Source organism: Aptenodytes patagonicus, chromosome 2 (assembly GCF_965638725.1).
Source record: "Aptenodytes patagonicus chromosome 2, bAptPat1.pri.cur, whole genome shotgun sequence".
Classification (NCBI taxonomy): domain Eukaryota; kingdom Metazoa; phylum Chordata; class Aves; order Sphenisciformes; family Spheniscidae; genus Aptenodytes; species Aptenodytes patagonicus.
The window spans coordinates 125,931,490-125,949,103 of record NC_134950.1 but is presented as its reverse complement, the minus strand read 5'-3'; the positions used below and the strand labels follow the sequence as shown (position 1 = coordinate 125,949,103).

Genomic DNA, 17,614 nt, shown 5'->3' with positions numbered 1-17,614 from the left:
TGAGTTTGTGGTAGTTAATACTAGATTGAGCAGGGAAGTGGTGCCTCTCAAGGAGCTGATGCTGTCAAAAGATATGGAACCAATATTGCCATCAGTACTGATGCCAGTCATAGTGTATTATCTGCAGTGAAGTGTATGTCCAGTAGAGAAGAAAATGAGCATTCAGTTTTCCCCAGTAGGAATTTCAAATTATTCTGTTTGCATCTTATCATTGAAATTTCTCGGGGAATTTTGACTGTCCCAAGAAAAAATGGCATCATCACTTTCTTCTTAAGTCTAAAATATTGTTAGATGTTATGAATGGCAGACTTCACTGGTGAAGTATGTCTTTTAGTATTGATAAAACTAACTCTTTTCTTAATAATTTGCCTTGAGACATGGAATAGTTCAAAAGCAAGACAGAAAAAAGTAATGAAAAAGCCTAATAGGCATCAGAGGAAGTGTCTGAAACTGTAGGCAGATACACGCCCACTACAGTGATGCTGGGAATCATATCGTGGCTTCAGATGTGGTATATTGTGTGAAAAGTATAAGCTGTGGTCATGGAATGCTTTAAAAAGCTTGCAGCTCTTTAGCAAAAATATTGAAGATGCCCTGGGCTCTGTGAAGAAGTTAGAGTGACTGTATGCTCCCTGTAGAATTTCATATTATTAAGCTACTGGCAGCATGCAGTTCCTGATTTTAGCACTTGCTAAGTGTGATGTCTTATTGCAGGCAGTGAAAACACCATGCCAAGTAGTGGCAGTAGGAATGCTGTAATCCTTCTTAAACACATTGGGGACATTCTGATATTCTTAATGGTTATTCTATAACCATTCTGGTATTCTTCAGGATTGAGCATGGTTGAATGTTGGACCTGAAAAAATAGGTGCACTTCTGGTTGTGCCATCAGCTTTTTGTTCTGCCTGGGCTTTCTACTGTTCTTCCCCATCAGGGATTATTCTAATGGTATTACAAACAGGAGGAGTTTCATTGCTCGGCTGGATTCCAGGGCAGAAACTTCTTCCTCCTTTGACTCAGAATTTCCATCTTTTCTGAAGTTAGGTGGCCACATCACTGCAGAACTTCCTGCCATTTTATTACTTCAGCATACTAACTATCCTTTGTATAACAAAGGAGTCTTTGCCACATTTTTCTGAGTGAGTGTGTTTGTTCAGAATTAGGAAATACGAAATCAAAAGTAGGATCATGATGAATTTGGAACCCGAGGAAACTCAGAATGATAGTACTGCTGCCAATTCTTTTATCAAAAATTAGACTTCTGGTTGACAGTCAACTTGCAGGATGTGTATGTCTCTCTTCAAATGGCCCTACTTGCAACAAAACCCCTAAAGATCAGTTGGGCCTCTCTAAATGTAGGGCACTCTTGGAAGCTTTCACCAAATACTTGGTATTAGTTGAGGCTTATCTCAGAATACAAAGAGTAATTACATATCCATATATTTTGAGGTAAAATCATAGAGACTAACCCATCAATAGTTCCACATTGAACCCCCTAAAACCGACAGAGTTAGGACAATATTAAACTCTACACCAGCCAAAGCTTTTATTTTTTCTTTCTGGTGGACTTGACTTAATAATTGTCTTTTTCGATCAATTTTAGTAAGAACCGTGCAAACATGTTCCATGTCTCTCGTGAAAGACTGGGTACAGTTAATGTGTTTGTGACTCCTGGGTGTTTGTTGTCCAGTGAGGTGCAGAAGCTCCAGCTGAGTGTGCAAAGTTGTATTGGGATTGCATGGCAAGGTTTTGGTAGCGGCGGGACTACAGGGGTGGCTTCTGTGAGAAGCTGCTAGAAGCTTCCCCTGTGTCTGATAGAGACAATGCTAGCCGGCTCCAAGACAGACGGACCCACTGCTGGCCAAGGCCGAGCCCATCAGCGACGGTGGTAGCACCTCTGTGATAACATGTTTAAGAAGGGGAGGGGGGGAACCTGTGCAATTGCAGCCAGAGAGAGGAGTGAGAATACGCGAGAGAAACAACTCTGCAGACACCAAGGTCAGTGAAGAAGGAGGGGGAGGAGGTGCTACAGGTGCCAGAGCAGAGATTCCCCTGCAGCCCGTGGTGAAGACCATGGTGAGGCGGGCTGTCCCCCTGCAGCCCATGGAGGTTAATGGTGGAGCAGATATCCACCTGCAGCCCATGGAGGACCCCACACCGGAGCAGGTGGATGAGCCTGAAGGAGGCTGTGACCCCGTGGAGAGCCCGTGCTGGAGCAGGCTCCTGGCAAAACCCGTGGACCCGTGGAGAGAGAGGAGCCCACGCTGGAGCAGGTTTGCTGGCAGGACTTGTGACCCTGTGGGGGACCCACGCTGGAGCAGTCTGTTCCTGAAGGACTGCACCCCATGGAAGGGACCCATGCTGGAGCAGTTCGTGAAGAACTGTACCCCATGGGAAGGACTTGCATTGGAGAAGTTCATGGAGGACTGTCTCCTGTGGGAGAGACCCCACGCTGGAGCAGGGGAAGAGTGTGAGGAGTCCTCCCCCTGAGGAGGAAGGAGCAGCAGACAACATGTGATGAACTGACTGCAACCCCCATTCCCTGTCTGCCTGCGCCGCTGGCAGGGAGGAGGTAGAGAAAATCGGGAGTGAAGTTGAGCCTGGGAAGAAGGGAGGGGTGGGGGGAAGGTGTTTTAAGATTTGGCTTTTATTTCTCATTACCCTACTCTGATTTGATTCATAATAAATTAAACGAATTTCCTCAAGTGGTGTCTGTTTTGCCCGTGATGGTAATTTCTGGGTGATCTTCCGCTTATCTTGACAAGCTTTTTGTTACATTTTTCTCTCTCCTGTCCAGCTGAAGAAGGGGAGTGATAGAGCAGCTTTGGTGGGCACCTGGCATCCAGCCAGGGTCAATCCACCACAGAAGTGATAACATCTTCCACATAAAACTGTGCTAGGTGTGCATATAGAGAAATTCCAGAAAAAAGATTGTGGACACATAAGTACTTGATTATATATAAATGTTCTAATTAGAGACAATTCATGCAGTGTATCTTTATGTTTGTATTAGATTTAAGACCTAATAAAACCATTCTGCTGACATCAGCTTAAGTTAAAAAGAAAGGAACATGAGATTTTTCTGAAATACAAATGCCTGGTTGCTCTTCCATTTTGCAGAGTTATGTCAGTTTTGGCTCGGGTAAATGGAGGACTACCCTCCGTCTTGCTGGTTCTTACCCATGTAGAGCCCAGTGTATGTTTTCTCCATTCCTACTGTGTGGTCTGTAACACCTTGGGTTTGGGTTGTGGGCAGTAGGAAAGGCTCTTTACCTGTCATAAGTACTTTTGCCTACAGGTATTGCTGGTGCAAAATTCTGATCTTGATTAGTTGAAACTGGCTTAATTGTCCATACATACTTTTCCAAGGTTATAAACTCAACACAAGTAAGCATTTTCATGATGAGAAATACTGCCATAGTGCATTGAATTCATTATCTGATTGATGGGGTACTGTACTTCCATTTTAAAAACCATATGCAAAACTCATTGTGGTAATTGCTTATTCGTAGATACAGACTTCAGAATAAGCCTTTCAGGATGTTGTGCTTGTAGTATTATGTAGGCAAGCAGGTGTTTTAAAATTTAATATGGAATACTGTATATATGTTTCTTTGTTTCAGTGGAAGTTACTGAACTTTCTCATTAGATTTTCCATAAAAGTGTTGCACTGAATAAATTCTTCCTTTGGATGCAAAGAATATGTCGGATATGGAGTCAATCTGCGACTATCTTTTTCAAGAATCTAGACTTGCCATCTCTAATTAGATGCTGTATGGCAGAATTGATTCTGTAATCTAAATTTGCATTAAAAACCAACTCCTAGAATTGCTCAGATAGCTTGTAATGTTCACAGTTAGTTTGTGTCGTGTCATTTTTCCAAATTTGCAGATGTGAAAATTTTGTGCATCTGCAGCTGAAAACTTTTAGAGCACAGAAGCCTTTATAATTGCAGGCTTAGAAAATTTTCAGCAGATTCTGCTAGTAAGGAGATTACATATTCTCAGAAGGCTATAAAATGCCAGATAAAAAATCTAGATGATGGGGCAATAGCAGCATGGAATTGATAGGGTTTTAGAGCATCAACAACATTCCCACAAGAAGCAATGCTCCGATCTTGCGCTGTGTTGTAATGGGAGGGTCAAATGAATTCCGTCGCCATCAGTGTAATTTGCCTTAAATGTTGTTAAGGTCTGGATGAAGTAATTGCATTGCTGTACGTGTGCTCTTTTCCTATATGTTCTTACTTTCTCAGTAGGCTGAATTTTATTTGAATGTTCATCTTAAATAGTACTTTTGTCAAGGAAATACTAAACCTAGGAATGTCAAAGCCAAAGATGTCTCTTATAAATATAGCAGTAATTGTTGCTGGGAAGTGCTGGAGAATTCTATAGCTCCTGGATAGAGCAAGTGATCACTGTGAATAGCATTAACTAATCATCTTACAGCTTTACCTTGTGTCATCAAAAAAGCAGTTCATAGGGTGGAATTAAAATCAAACCCAAGCATGAACAGATAGTTAAGCTTAAGTATTAACAGTACATAACATATAACTGAAAACTTTACAGGCTTTATTTTGCAAGTTGCCTAGTTAAGCTTTCCAAATTAACGTTGCTACGAAAAAAAAATGCCTATGCTCAGTTACTTTGCTGTTGCTGCTCAAGCTCTATTCTATGCTGAAATTGAAATATGCTTTGAAAATGAGAACCGTATCTTTATTAACTCCAATTTTCTACTGAACCAACCAATATAGGTATCTCCAATAGTGCTACAAAATTAATGGTGCCATGCATAGAGCGCTTTTGTGATCATTAGAGCATCCCCCAAAAGCTTCAAACTACAATACCAGCCTAATCGGGTGGTTGGGACTTTGAATTCTGAGATGTACAAAGACTTAGGATTGTTTGATGATTCCTTTAAAGCTTTGCTCAGAGGAGGAGACAGTTCAAACTACAGACCTAACAAAGAACAGCAGAGTATCACTTTCCCTCCTAGAACGTCAGCTAAAATAAGAAAAGTCAATGTTTACTGGTGTTAGTCAGTCAGGTCCTTAAGAGCTCTTCTTTGCTGAATGTTAGCAAGTGTGTATCTTCTTCACAACATGGACTGAGAACCTGAATATTCATCTCAGTCTTTCAAGCTAAGTTCTTAATTAGGCATGTGCTTCACATAATTTTTTTCTTTATTCTTCTTAGGTCTGTCTCAAATTGACTTGCCTCAAAGGGATGAGGGAGGATGAGAGGGAATCTTGGGAGATGGGTGAACAGTTCCCATACCTCGAGATGAGATGGGTGTGAGGGTTGAGGGTGGGAGAAAAGGGATCCTTTCCTTCAGTCTGGTCCTGTCACATAGTACTGCATCCTATTTAATCACTGTAACCAGCAGCGTACTCCAATTCCTGTCTCTCCTTAGCTAATGTCTAGCCAGTCAGAAAGAGGGTGGATAAAAACCCTAAATATCACCTCTTCTTGCTGCTGCTGGAGATAGAAGAACTGGGGAAGGCAGTGACACCCAAGCCTGAAGTGGAACAGTGACACCCAAGCCTGAAGTGCAGCCCCTACCCAGCACTGGCTGTTCTTGCCTCTGTTCTGATTCCTCAGTTGCAGCCCCTAAATCTCCAGGATGCGGGCATAGATGACGGCGGCACTTTTTCTGGTATTTCCTGGGGCTGTTTTACACCCCTGTGAAACCTGCAGATAGTTGTAGATACCATGACAACACTGCTGTAGAAATACCATACCGCTGTGCTGCATTTCAAACACAGTTTGAAAAGTACCAAGATAGTAAGAAGGTTGTGTGACTATGGTTTGCGATACTCACTGTTTGTTAGTGGCTTTCTTCATTCTGGCCAAAAGGGAAACAGTTTTACAAGGTTCAGGCTTGTCCCTAAAGGAGTAGAGTGCTATGAAGTGGGTAAGTGGTATCAGAGCATATTACTGGCATCATATGTTTGCTAGACCATACTGTTGTCTCGTGCACTGCCCGTTGCTGCCACTTTGTCAATGCCTGAAGCTGGCTTTGATACGCAGCATTACTCATCAAGCTTCTCCTTATGTATGCATATGTTTATATTTACATTTTAACTTATTTTTGTTTGCAGGTTACCTAGTGGGAGGTGAAATGAGCACCTTTTTTTTTTTTTTAAAGTCAAAGTAAGGTGCTGTAGTTAAGCTTCTGAATACTTCTTTTAGGTTTCTGTGGTCAGAAGGTTATTTCTTGTTCTCACCTACAGGTCTTCTCACAGTGAAAAATTAATGTCCCTATAGTATTGCTAATAATTTCTCTGTAAAGATACGCCCAGCTGTCTCTGCATGCTTTCATTTGTGGCAAAAGAATAAATCGCTTTTTGAAAGAAGGGGTTAATAGATTTGTATCTATCCAAAAATATATTAGGAGGGAAGATTGAATTCTTACCTCTTAAGTGGTAGAAGTAGAATGCTGTTATGTTGCATTTCGATTTTGGGTGGTAATTCATTCTTATTAAAGACTTAATGGGATGCTGCCAAAGCACAAGACAGTTGTTCGCATCCTTCTGAAGTCAGTTACAAAGCTTTACTAGTTCAAAACGAGGAGAATGTCAATATGTATTTTTCTTGCCTATTTCATTTGATTAACTAATCTTTTAATGCTCTAAAAGTAAACATTAGTCATATTTTTGTAGCTTCTGTGAGTTTGAGTCATGATTTAAAAATGTTAGTAAATATCTTTCTTGTTTCCTTTTTAAAGTTCTAGGATAACAACATTGGCTGGGTTTTCAGTGTGTTTTAAGTCCGGTCCATAGCTGGCAGGATTGTATGCGTCCTGTGCAACATGGAATTCCTGCTTTGTCTCATACCGTACTGCAGGCACTTGGCACTAAACAAATTAACGATAGGCCTTGCTATACTAAGTAAGAGGCTAATTTTACAGGTAAAGCATTTCATAAATCACATTATAGTTGACAGTTCAGAACTGAAGAATTAATAAATATTTAGAAATCTAGTCAAATGGGTATAGTTGCAGGCTTATTATAAACAAATGTCACATTGCTGTTTGATACAAAGATTTCTGGGTCAGAATGACTGATGTTTGTGTGAATTTTCTTATATAAACATGACTCCTTCTGAAAGTCCACAGTTTTATCAGTTAACGTATCCTATATAACTGCTTATTTAACATGTAAGAGAGTGTTCCTGAAAATACTGCACTCTATTTTTTATTTACTTATTTTTAATGTCACTTGACTGATGCTGTGGTAGTTCAGTCAGTGGAAACATGCAAGTTTGCTGACACCTGTACCTGAATTTCAATTCTTTTTCTTCTTTCACTGTGTAGATGAAGAAATCTGCTCATGACCTCTGTGTGGCTGTACTTCAGATATTAGACTTGTACTGATTAAACAAGTAGGAATTTGATGGGTCTTAGTCTTGAATGACATTAGCTTTATTCTGTTGAAATGAATTAGTTCAAAGTAAACCTGTGATATTTTGGGAATCCTAGATACACAAAAGAATTTGATGTAGTTTTAAAATTTGTGTTAGAAGTGGTGCATGTTACTGATGTAAGTGGATACTTTCATAAAATAGACAAAATGAAAAATACACATAAGCTTTTCTAGTCTTGAATACTGTCTTTGGAAGTCTTTCATGGTGGTTTGCTCATCTAACCTGTTGTCTGTTACGGTATTCCATTTAGTCATCTGAACTTCTACTTAACTAATGAATGTAATCTTTAATACTTCTTTAACTAATGAATTTCACATTGTTATATACTTTCCAATTAGAATATCTATTAGGAGGGTTGGGTTTGTAGATGTTGCTTGTTTCAGAAGTGGTGTTCACCCAGGCTTTTCTAAGCCTAAACTTTCTTTACAAAACTTTACAGCATCAATACCTGTAGCCTTGTTAGTTTGGCTTTTGAATGATGATGAAAGCGTTGGAGTTTGGGGTAACATGCGCTGTAGTTGTTCTCACAGCAGCCTGATATCTGATATTCTAATTTGAAGAATTAATGGACTTTGTAGTAGTTGAAAGGTTTTGCTATCTGAAGTTTGAGAAGCTGGAAAAATTACATGCCAGAAAAGTGGAAGATTAATGCCTCGATGGCAACCCATCGATGGTATATGGGCATTGTGGAAGACTGAACTGAAGGTATGCATGGGAGGGCTTTTGTTCTACAAGGAATTTTCTGCAGCAGAGAATGTACAAACTTTGAAGGTGACACTTCTTCATCTACGTAGAATCTACGTTGTGTAGATTCTTACTGATTGAAAGAAGGGAATATGTCAAGGCCTTTAGTTTGATAGTGTGAACAAATAGACTGATTCCCTTTGTTGCATGTTATTACATCCCCTCTCAATGTTACATGAAATAGAGCAGCAGCAGATGTACTGGGTAGCTATCCTGTCTCAGAATGGGAGTCTTGCATTGATTCTTCCTAGCTATCCTGTCTCAGAATGGGAGTTTTGCATTGATTCTTCCATGATCTTAATTCTGCTTAAGTGGTATTCTGGATGTGGTAAATAATTGGTTGATAGACTACATTTGAAAACTAGCTTTAAGAAGGAATGCAGAAAATGACGGGCGTGTTTGCCAGAGTGATAGAAAACTTTTTAATGTTTGCCAAAAGAAAACCCCCAAAACTGTAACATTTCATCTGTGTATATGCACTGACTGTAGAAATGAAGAAAATATAGTGGTTAGTAACTGAGAGCTTACTAATTTACTTTAAAACTCTATAGGTTTAGAGAGGACCATTGTACTTGTATACTAGATGAGATGCTAAAGTTTAATTACTTTCTAGGTCTTAGAAAACAGATGACTTAAGGTATGCTTAAAACCTAGGTTCTTGATTCTTATCTCCCTCCCTCCCCCTCCCCCCCCCCCCCATTTTCCTCTGTTTCTTTCTAGGTTTAACTATAGATCAACACATCATCTTGCATCCCATGGATTTTATGAATTTTTAAATTGGTTTGATGAAAGAGCATGGTATCCACTGGGAAGAATAGTAGGTGGAACTGTAAGTATTGTAATAATAAAGATGACTTTGCAGTAAGGTTTTTTTTTTTTTGAACTTCCAGTACAAATTTGACATTGATAAAAGGAGAATATTAATAAAATATGCTTTTAATTGTCAAATTGTTGCAGAGGAAATAGCAAGATGTTTTTAATTTTTAGCTGCAGGAACTAAAGACAGTAAGTCAACATGCTTTAGTCTTTATCCAACAGCATACTGTGAACGAGAAATAGAGAACTGAGTTTTACATCCTTACGCACAAACTTCTAATAGTAATAATTAAGGGTATTATGATTCCCATAATTCTGGTACATGAAATGAAAAAAAGAAGAAAAAATATTTTTTTTGAAAAATAGTTATCTAAATCTCTTAAGGCACAAGTTTTAATCCAATGCTATATTTTGACTGGACTTCATGTGTGTATGGAAAATGTTAGGATTTCACTGGGAAAAGACCTTTTGAAATTAAATCAGTGGGACACCTGTATGAAGCATCAGGAGTAGGTAAAAGATTGGTGTCCATGCAAGTTACAAGACAGGAAAGGTGTAGGAAACTATTATCAAATCAGAATACAAATACCGTTTATTAGTAGAATAGCTTTAATAACATGAAGTAACACAGCCGTGTGTTACTTAATGTGTGAAAGTGCATTAAAACTTTTTAATTAGAATACATACCATGTAAATGCATTTATGAATTTTTTTGTAACAATTAGATCACCATTTGTTTTAGTATCTTAGAGATACTTGAGACTCTTTTTATGTAACATACATATGTGTTTTTTCCATACCTGTCTTATATGAAGTAAAAACCCTTAGGAAATAGAATTGAAATGTTGATTGCATACATTATTTTGCAAGTCACGTGGTATATTATGTTTTAATAGTTTATCTTGAAAACCAGCTTTCAAGGATATATGCAGGGGAACATTCTGTCATCTGTTAATTTAATTTAGTGCAATGCCCTTCTTAGCTTTCAAAAGAAACTAAGGCAGGTGAAGTCAATATTAACTTTTCTAGTACATAATGATTTTTCTAATGTTGATAAATGTGGGAGGGTAGAATTCCTATTAAGAATATTTTAATGTTCTCCAATATGCTATGATGGGTTCAATAGATTTGTGTAAGTCTATGCTACCTTTCCTGGAGGACATCTTAATTCAATTTTATAGGACTTCATTTTAATCCTTCATATCCAAAGATGTTTACAGATGTCTTGTAAATATATAATACTCAACAGACTGTCAGCTTTTCAGCTTAAAAAAAAAAAAAAGTCTTGTTGATGCACATTTTCTTTCTCCATGGGTAACAAGAAGTGAAAGCGTGGCATGGTATATTTTGGACGAAAATGGCTAGGGTTGGGAAATGTTAGGTTTCTTCTTGTTGTCTTAGGGTTTTTGGGTTGATTTTTTTTCTTAAAGCTGTTAGCTGGCTTGAAATTCTCTTGCAAACTTTAGCTTCTGCTTCCATACCTTAACAATGGATTCTTCTCATTATATGATAAATGTCAGGCAAGATAGGATATTATCTGTATGCTGCTTATTCATTTACAAAATGGATTATATGTAATTGTTAGCATTTGGATAAAATTTAAAGAACCTCTGGTATTCAGCGGTGTTGTCAAAACATGATTAAAGTAGTATTAAAATAATTCCATTAGCTTTACCTGCTGCCTGCTTATATCAGCTTAAGAAATGACTGTTTCATTGCAAATTATATGCAGATAACCTTACCATGATCGTTTTCTGCAGTAACCTAGTGGGTTTTTTTTTCCCCTCCTTTTAGGTATACCCAGGACTGATGGTGACAGCAGGCCTTATACATTGGATTTTAAATATGCTTAACGTGACAGTCCATATAAGAGATGTATGTGTGTTCCTAGCACCAGTTTTTAGCGGCCTTACAGCTATTTCTACTTTCCTGCTCACCAGAGAACTGTGGAACCAGGGAGCAGGGCTTTTAGCTGCCTGTTTTATTGCCATAGTTCCAGGTTACATATCCCGATCAGTAGCAGGATCATTTGACAATGAAGGCATAGCTATTTTTGCACTGCAGTTCACATACTATTTATGGGTAAGTAATTGCTGAGTCTTTTGCTTTGGAAAGGTTTTTTGGTTCCTCCCCCAACCAAATGACTGATTTTTCTGAGAATCCATTGAATTCTTATTTTCCTCCCTCACATCCCTCTTCCCCTTGGCTCTTGATCAGGCAAGTACTGAGAAGTCACATGATCTGAACCACTCCATAATCATGCTCTTTAGTTTGCTATGTAAAAGTACTGTTCAACTGAAGTATGTGTGTCCTGCAGTAGTAGTAAAAATAATAATGATGATGAGCCTATAAATTTAAGGATTGTTTCTGTTTTTCACTTTGGAGGTATTAGTATTATGTGAGCGTCAAACTTTAGCCTGCTTATTTAGCTGGTGAAAAGCAATAGACTCTGAATATAAAGTGCTTTGAATTGTCTTCTGGAGAAGCTGTTGACTTTATGGAGGGTCTAGACTTTGACTTGAGCATCCAAATTAAATACCCAAAGCTGTCCAGAGCAAGATATTAATATTGCTTGCATGCTTAAAAAAAATAGTCTGATGTCTTCTAATAAGCCTACTTGCTAGTGCAGCTTGTCTGTCACTCCTTAATCTGCATGTAGAATTGCATCTGTAATGCAGTTCCGTATGAAGGAGTTTAGGCAAGCTGCAGTTTTTCTGGACTGTTACATCTATTTTGGAAATATCACAAATAGCATAGCTATGTTGTTAATTCAGCATAGACACTGTATGGTACTGTGCCTTGTGCGTTCCTTGAACGCACATACTTTTTCATTTTGAGTGTCTCCGTGTATGTACATGGTCATTACAGCTTTTCCCATGCTTTTGTCAAGAGTTCTACTTTTCATAAGCAGATGTACGCTCACAAGTTCTTTAGTTTCAGAATATTTCAAACTCGGGATATTGTTGGTAGGAGTATAATGGAAGGGAATTCAAGTTTTTCATGACTGAGTGACTGGTGTTACTTAAATGCAGTTTTTAAAAATCTGGACTTAGAATAAACTGCAGCTGTAAAGGTGTACTGTGTTTGATAACAATAATAGAATCAACCTACATTGTTACTTTATAACTGAGACATGATAGCAGTTATCTGTTCTTATGGAACTCATATTTAGCCAAACTGCATAGTGCAATAATGTTTGCATGAACTTTTGTAGAATTATGTGTGAATCAAATATATTTTATAGATAGCTTTCTAGCTTGCTTTAATGTCGATTTTTCATTCCTATTTTCCCACACCACAATCACCACCATCAGTTTTGGACAAAATCATACACCTGGGCCAGTTTATGGATCCTGCCAAACTTTTAGTAGTATCTGGATGCTCTCATTAACCTTAAGTGAGTTTTTCAAAATTACAGAATAGCTCTTTTATCTATAATTGCAGAGCTGGATCTGATGCCAGCCAAAGTAAGGCATGGATAGTCCACACTTAGAATTATTAAGTGGTGTAATGTCTCAGAGAAAGTAGCACAGAGGTGTTGCAACTGCTTTTCTACCTCACATCATGAAGCAGAGAGTTGCATTGCATCCTGCCTCTGCTTTAACGAGACAGATAGGTATAAGCTGTTTTGTGTGTGGATGAATTGCACTTGTGGTTTGGTTTTATGGACATCAGTTCAGAAGCATACAAATATAATTTGGTATGTGCTAAAGAAGTTCTCTTGACAGTTGTTTTGGAATGTAATTTTGGAATATTGTCCAGTATTTGTTTGTCTTTCATAAATACTTGATTATTTTTAAAGGTGAAGTCTGTGAAAACGGGGTCGGTCTTTTGGACGATCTGCTGCTGTCTATCCTACTTTTACATGGTAAGCCTTTTATGTATATAAAGCTAAACTATCTGAGTAGGGCTTACATAATCTGTATGTTGATGAAGAACAGGAGGAGGAGATCTTTGTTGGAGCCATAATATAAGATTATTGCTTTATATTACTATTAAAACCTTAAACATGTGAGTAAAAAGACATAATAAATGTTTTGAAATTTAAAGTATTTAAATAAACACAATGAAAACAATTTTTGGAAAAACTTTTAAGTGTAATAACTTTACTTACAAATTTATCCCATGCTGTGAATAAGTACTCTGATTCAGTGGGATTTTTGTTTTGGTGCAGGTGAATTAAGGTGAAATTTTCATATTCATGTGTCTGTGTGTCATTATTACTAAAATGCAATAATATTAAAAATTTATGGACAAAGTTACATTTATATAACTTTGAAAGCTATTTTGGGGGGTATAATTACGCCATAAAGTAAAGCTTACCACCAGAACTGCTGAATTAATTCGATGTCAGATTAAACAATCATAAAGTCCCTTTTCATTCTTGATCTATGAAAATGGAGGCTATTGCAGAGGTGTTCCTAAGGGCTAACAGAGGGGAAAAACAGTAGAAAAATTGAGGAGATAAAACTAATAGCAAAATGGAGGGAATTGGTTTCCCCCCCTCCTCTATCTTCTAAAACCTTAGACTTGAAGAATTTTCCTGTATGACTCAAAGACCTTTTTTTTCCCCTAACTGATAAAGTTGGTTGGTTGGGGGTTTTTTTGTGGATCTATGAAAAATAAATTAGCCTCAAAATAGCCAGTGGTGGGACAGTCAGGCTAATTGCTTGGTGTCAGTTAAGATTGGGGTCTCAAATATTGCTTTTCTACAGTCAGGTAACTAGGCTTGCAAGAAAAAGGAACTTACTAACTGTTTTGCATAGCTTAATTTAAAGTACAAAGTTAATTCAGAGCTTATCTGGTTGCTGCTTAGATTTTCTCTAGCTTTAATGTTCATTGGGTTTTCTGGGAGATTTTTGCTGTTAATACAGCAAATAATAGCCCTGTATATGTCACCAAAGAGGATAGGTATCTCCTGTTAAGAGTACGTTTATTTCCTCCCCCATTTCTTCTCCTTCTTGCCAAGTCATTAAATAAACAGCCACTTCTTTATACATAGTATTGCTGTTTACATAGCATTACACATCCTGTAGGTTTGGTATAGACTTATGTGCGGTAAAAATCAGGCAAGTAAGTTTTTGAATTGTTATATTTATATACCATAGTCTTTTGTATATTGTGCCAATTTATTGGCAAGATCCTTTAAAAGTGCTCATCATAAATATGCAGAGAACAAATACAATACTTTCGCAATTTTACTGCTGAAAAATCACACAATAACAAGTTCTTCCCATCTTAGTCTGACTAGTGTCTTGGTTTGTGGGATTGTATGAGAGGGAGGGGGTGTGAACTAGAGTGTGCATGGTGACAAAGCATACGGAATCAATTTCATCGTCATGACATTCAATCCTTAAATGTAAATTAATGTTTTTTCTTTTATTTTCTTTTCAAGTGCTGTCAACTAGTGAAAGGTTAAGATTTGTCCATAGCTTAGCCTCAGTGATTAGATGATAGAATTTTATTGCTTACAGAGTGTACCTACTTTATCCCTGGTGATGGCTTTCTATGTATTGTATTTCCCTTTGGGAAAGAGTTTTGTTAACATGCCCTTCTAGACATTTTGCTTAGGTAAATTTTTAGGACAAAGCATAATTGTACTATTCGTTATAGAGTATTCATTTGTCCCTCTCTGATGGAATTAGTTATGTTTTCAATGTAAGTTGAAAATTAAATCAAATCACAATTTTGAGGTAGTAAGAGTCAGTCCTTGCATGGGGAGTTTGGGGAACAGCTCCTTGAAAGAGAAGTGGATATTGCATGGACTGACAGAAATCTTTCTTGATACCTAAATCTGCTTAAAATATATATCTAACTCACTGTGGTAGTTTGACTCATAGCATCACATTGTGTTCCATAAGGAGAAGGGTTTTTTCTTGCATTTATATTTTTGGCATTTATTTAACTTCAGCAACTTCTGCTTCAGATAGCTTTTTATGATGAGGAGGTAAAATAAAGCAAAGCTTTACATTGAAGCAATCCTTGTAGGAGTAATAAATAGCATGTTTCCACTCTTTTGCCAGTCTATGAGGATGCCTCAGTTTTGTTTGAAAAGTTCCAAAGTGCATCTTCAATTCAGTACAATCTTCAGTGCTTAGATTTAGTTTAATATTTTGATAGAGATGCATGTTTCTGATCCATACAAACTGTCTGCTACCTGCATCATTCAAACCTTTCCCTAAATATGACAGTGTCCTAATTGCACATTTGTTCTCATTCTATTCTGTCTTACCTGTCTTCATATAATATTTTCTCCGATTAAATAAACTTGCCTGTGTAAACCATAATACTTCATGCTAGTGATTTGGCAATAGGATCATGATAATCTGAAACGAGTTTCTAGAAAATTTAGATTCCTATTGTACTTGTTTCACATTATCTGAATCAGTTGCCCCAAGTTTTGAAACACTGGGGTTTGTAGTATTAGTATCAAAAAACAGCACTTGGCCTCATCCTTACTTTAGAATCTGTTCTATAGAATATAGTCATTTGGGTTTCTTTTTGGATTCTAGGGCTTTAAAAATATCTACATGAATCTAAGCCCTAAAGTACAATTAGAGTGAAAACCACATTAGCTACTGCATTCTAAAAATGAAGATCTAGGGTTGGCATGGTACATATGGGAGAAGTCTAGACTGTAATTTGACAAGAGGACATGTGTTAAAATACAGATTGTCTAGTCAACATTAGAAATTTAGATAACACATTGTAACAATAGCTCATTAAATCTTTATCTAAACCAGAAATCAGTGATATCTTGATAACATTGTAGTGTTTCAGTTCTAAGTACATCATATCAGTGCTTCTCAAGTGCTGCTGTTACTACAGGTTCACAATATCCATGATGATGTTGTACACCATTCCACAGTGCTCAGCCCTGTGCATTCACCCCCTTCCTTTTGTTTCTTTCCTTACACTGCAACGTGCATTGGCTGCTCTGCTCCAGGAGTTCTGCTCCCGGAGGTGTACCTTGCTCCCTTTCTTCTCTCTGGCTGGAGATACTGTTCCCTGTCCTCAACAAAAAGTGCAGAGCATGATGCTAAATTTGTATGTCAAAGGAAAATTTTGGATCCTACGTGGGACTCCTACTGCTGCCTTGTGCTGCAGCCTTCACCATGGGGAAAAGCCCCCAGCATCACATTCTTGTTTGCCAGCGTGACCAGGTTCGCTTGGGAGGAGGAGGAGATATAGGAAGGGTAGCCTTGGAAATCCACCAGCCCATTTCAAAAGTCTTTTAATGCTTTGATATGTGGGGGTTTTGTTGGGTTTTTTTTCTTTTTTTTATTACAAATATTGAGAAAGATTCTGATGGTATTACTAGTAGTTCTGACTGCTTGTCTAGATGGGGTTTGTGTTTTCTTGTTAGACCATCAGGATGTATAAACCCAGCATTGGCTATCCTAAGAATTATCAGATATTTTCAGATCTAATTTCCTATTCCATTTCTCACAGGTGTCTGCATGGGGTGGTTATGTTTTCATCATCAACCTTATTCCACTGCATGTGTTTGTTCTGTTGCTGATGCAGAGATACAGCAGGAGGGTCTACATTGGTAAGTTTTGTTCATTGAACAGTCATTTTCAAATGCTGAATCGTGAGATCTGAAATTAATTATACTGATGCGTTTTGTATCAATTGGGAATTAAGTAATTGCATATCAGGTTGCATTTTTTAAATTTGATTACTGATTATAGTCAGTTATTTTCTACAACATGGAAATAAGGAGTTAAAACATACTCACACTTCCAAACTTTCATATATGTAGCTGCTAATTAGTTTTCTCCTTTCTAGTGCAGTGAAAAAAAAAAGTAATCGGATGGTTTGATATTTGTAGAATCCTTTTAATATATTTCATATATATATTATGCGTCTGTAATAATGTTTCATATTTTTGTCTTTTCCTAGTATGTTAAACAAGTTGTGCAGCAGAAATTATGCAAACATATAGTATATTGTGACATATATGAGAAAAGACATAGGGAATTTTAAGCAGCCATGTATGTTTTATATAATCTGGACTAAAAAGTAGTGTAAGAGTCTGTCTACTTGCTGTGGTTTAACCTCAGCCGGCAACTAAGCGCCACGCAGCCGCTCGCTCACTCCCCCCAAGTGGGATGGGGGAGAGAATCAGAAGGGTAAAAGAGAGAAAACTCGTGGGTTGAGATAAAGACAGTTTAATAGGTAAAGCAAAAGCCGCGCACGCAAGCAAAGCAAAACAAGGAATTCATTCACTACTTCCCATGGGCAGGCAGGTGTTCAGCCATCTCCAGGAAAGCAGGGCTCCATTACACCTAACGGTTACTTGGGAAGACAAACGCCATCACTCCAAACGTCCCCCCCCTTCCTCCTTCTTCCCCCAGCTTTATGTACTGAGCATGACGTCACATGGTATGGAATGTCCCTTTGGCCAGTTTGGGTCAGCTGTCCTGGCTGTGCCCCCTCCCGGCTTCTTGTGCACCTCCAGCCTTCTCAGTCGGTAGAGCGTGGGAAGCTGAAAAGTCCTTGACTAGTGTAAGCACTGCCTAGCAACAACTAAAACATCGGTGTGTTATCAACATTGTTCTCACCCTAAATCCAAAACACAGCACTGTACCAGCTAGTAGGAAGGAAATTAACTCTATCCCTGCCGA

At 37.9% G+C, this 17,614-nt stretch overlaps 1 protein-coding gene across 2 annotated transcripts in view; it reads left to right on the top strand.

The window, feature by feature from the left end:
- STT3B (STT3 oligosaccharyltransferase complex catalytic subunit B) overlaps positions 1-17,614 on the top strand; it is a 55,335-nt gene that overhangs the window by 14,641 nt on the left and 23,080 nt on the right. For both annotated transcript variants that reach the window (XM_076331129.1, XM_076331130.1), the window contains 4 exons: positions 8,889-8,997; positions 10,779-11,066; positions 12,787-12,852; positions 16,437-16,536. In XM_076331129.1, coding sequence (XP_076187244.1) covers positions 8,889-8,997; positions 10,779-11,066; positions 12,787-12,852; positions 16,437-16,536 — 563 coding nt within the window. The remainder of the gene's footprint in view (positions 1-8,888; positions 8,998-10,778; positions 11,067-12,786; positions 12,853-16,436; positions 16,537-17,614) is intronic.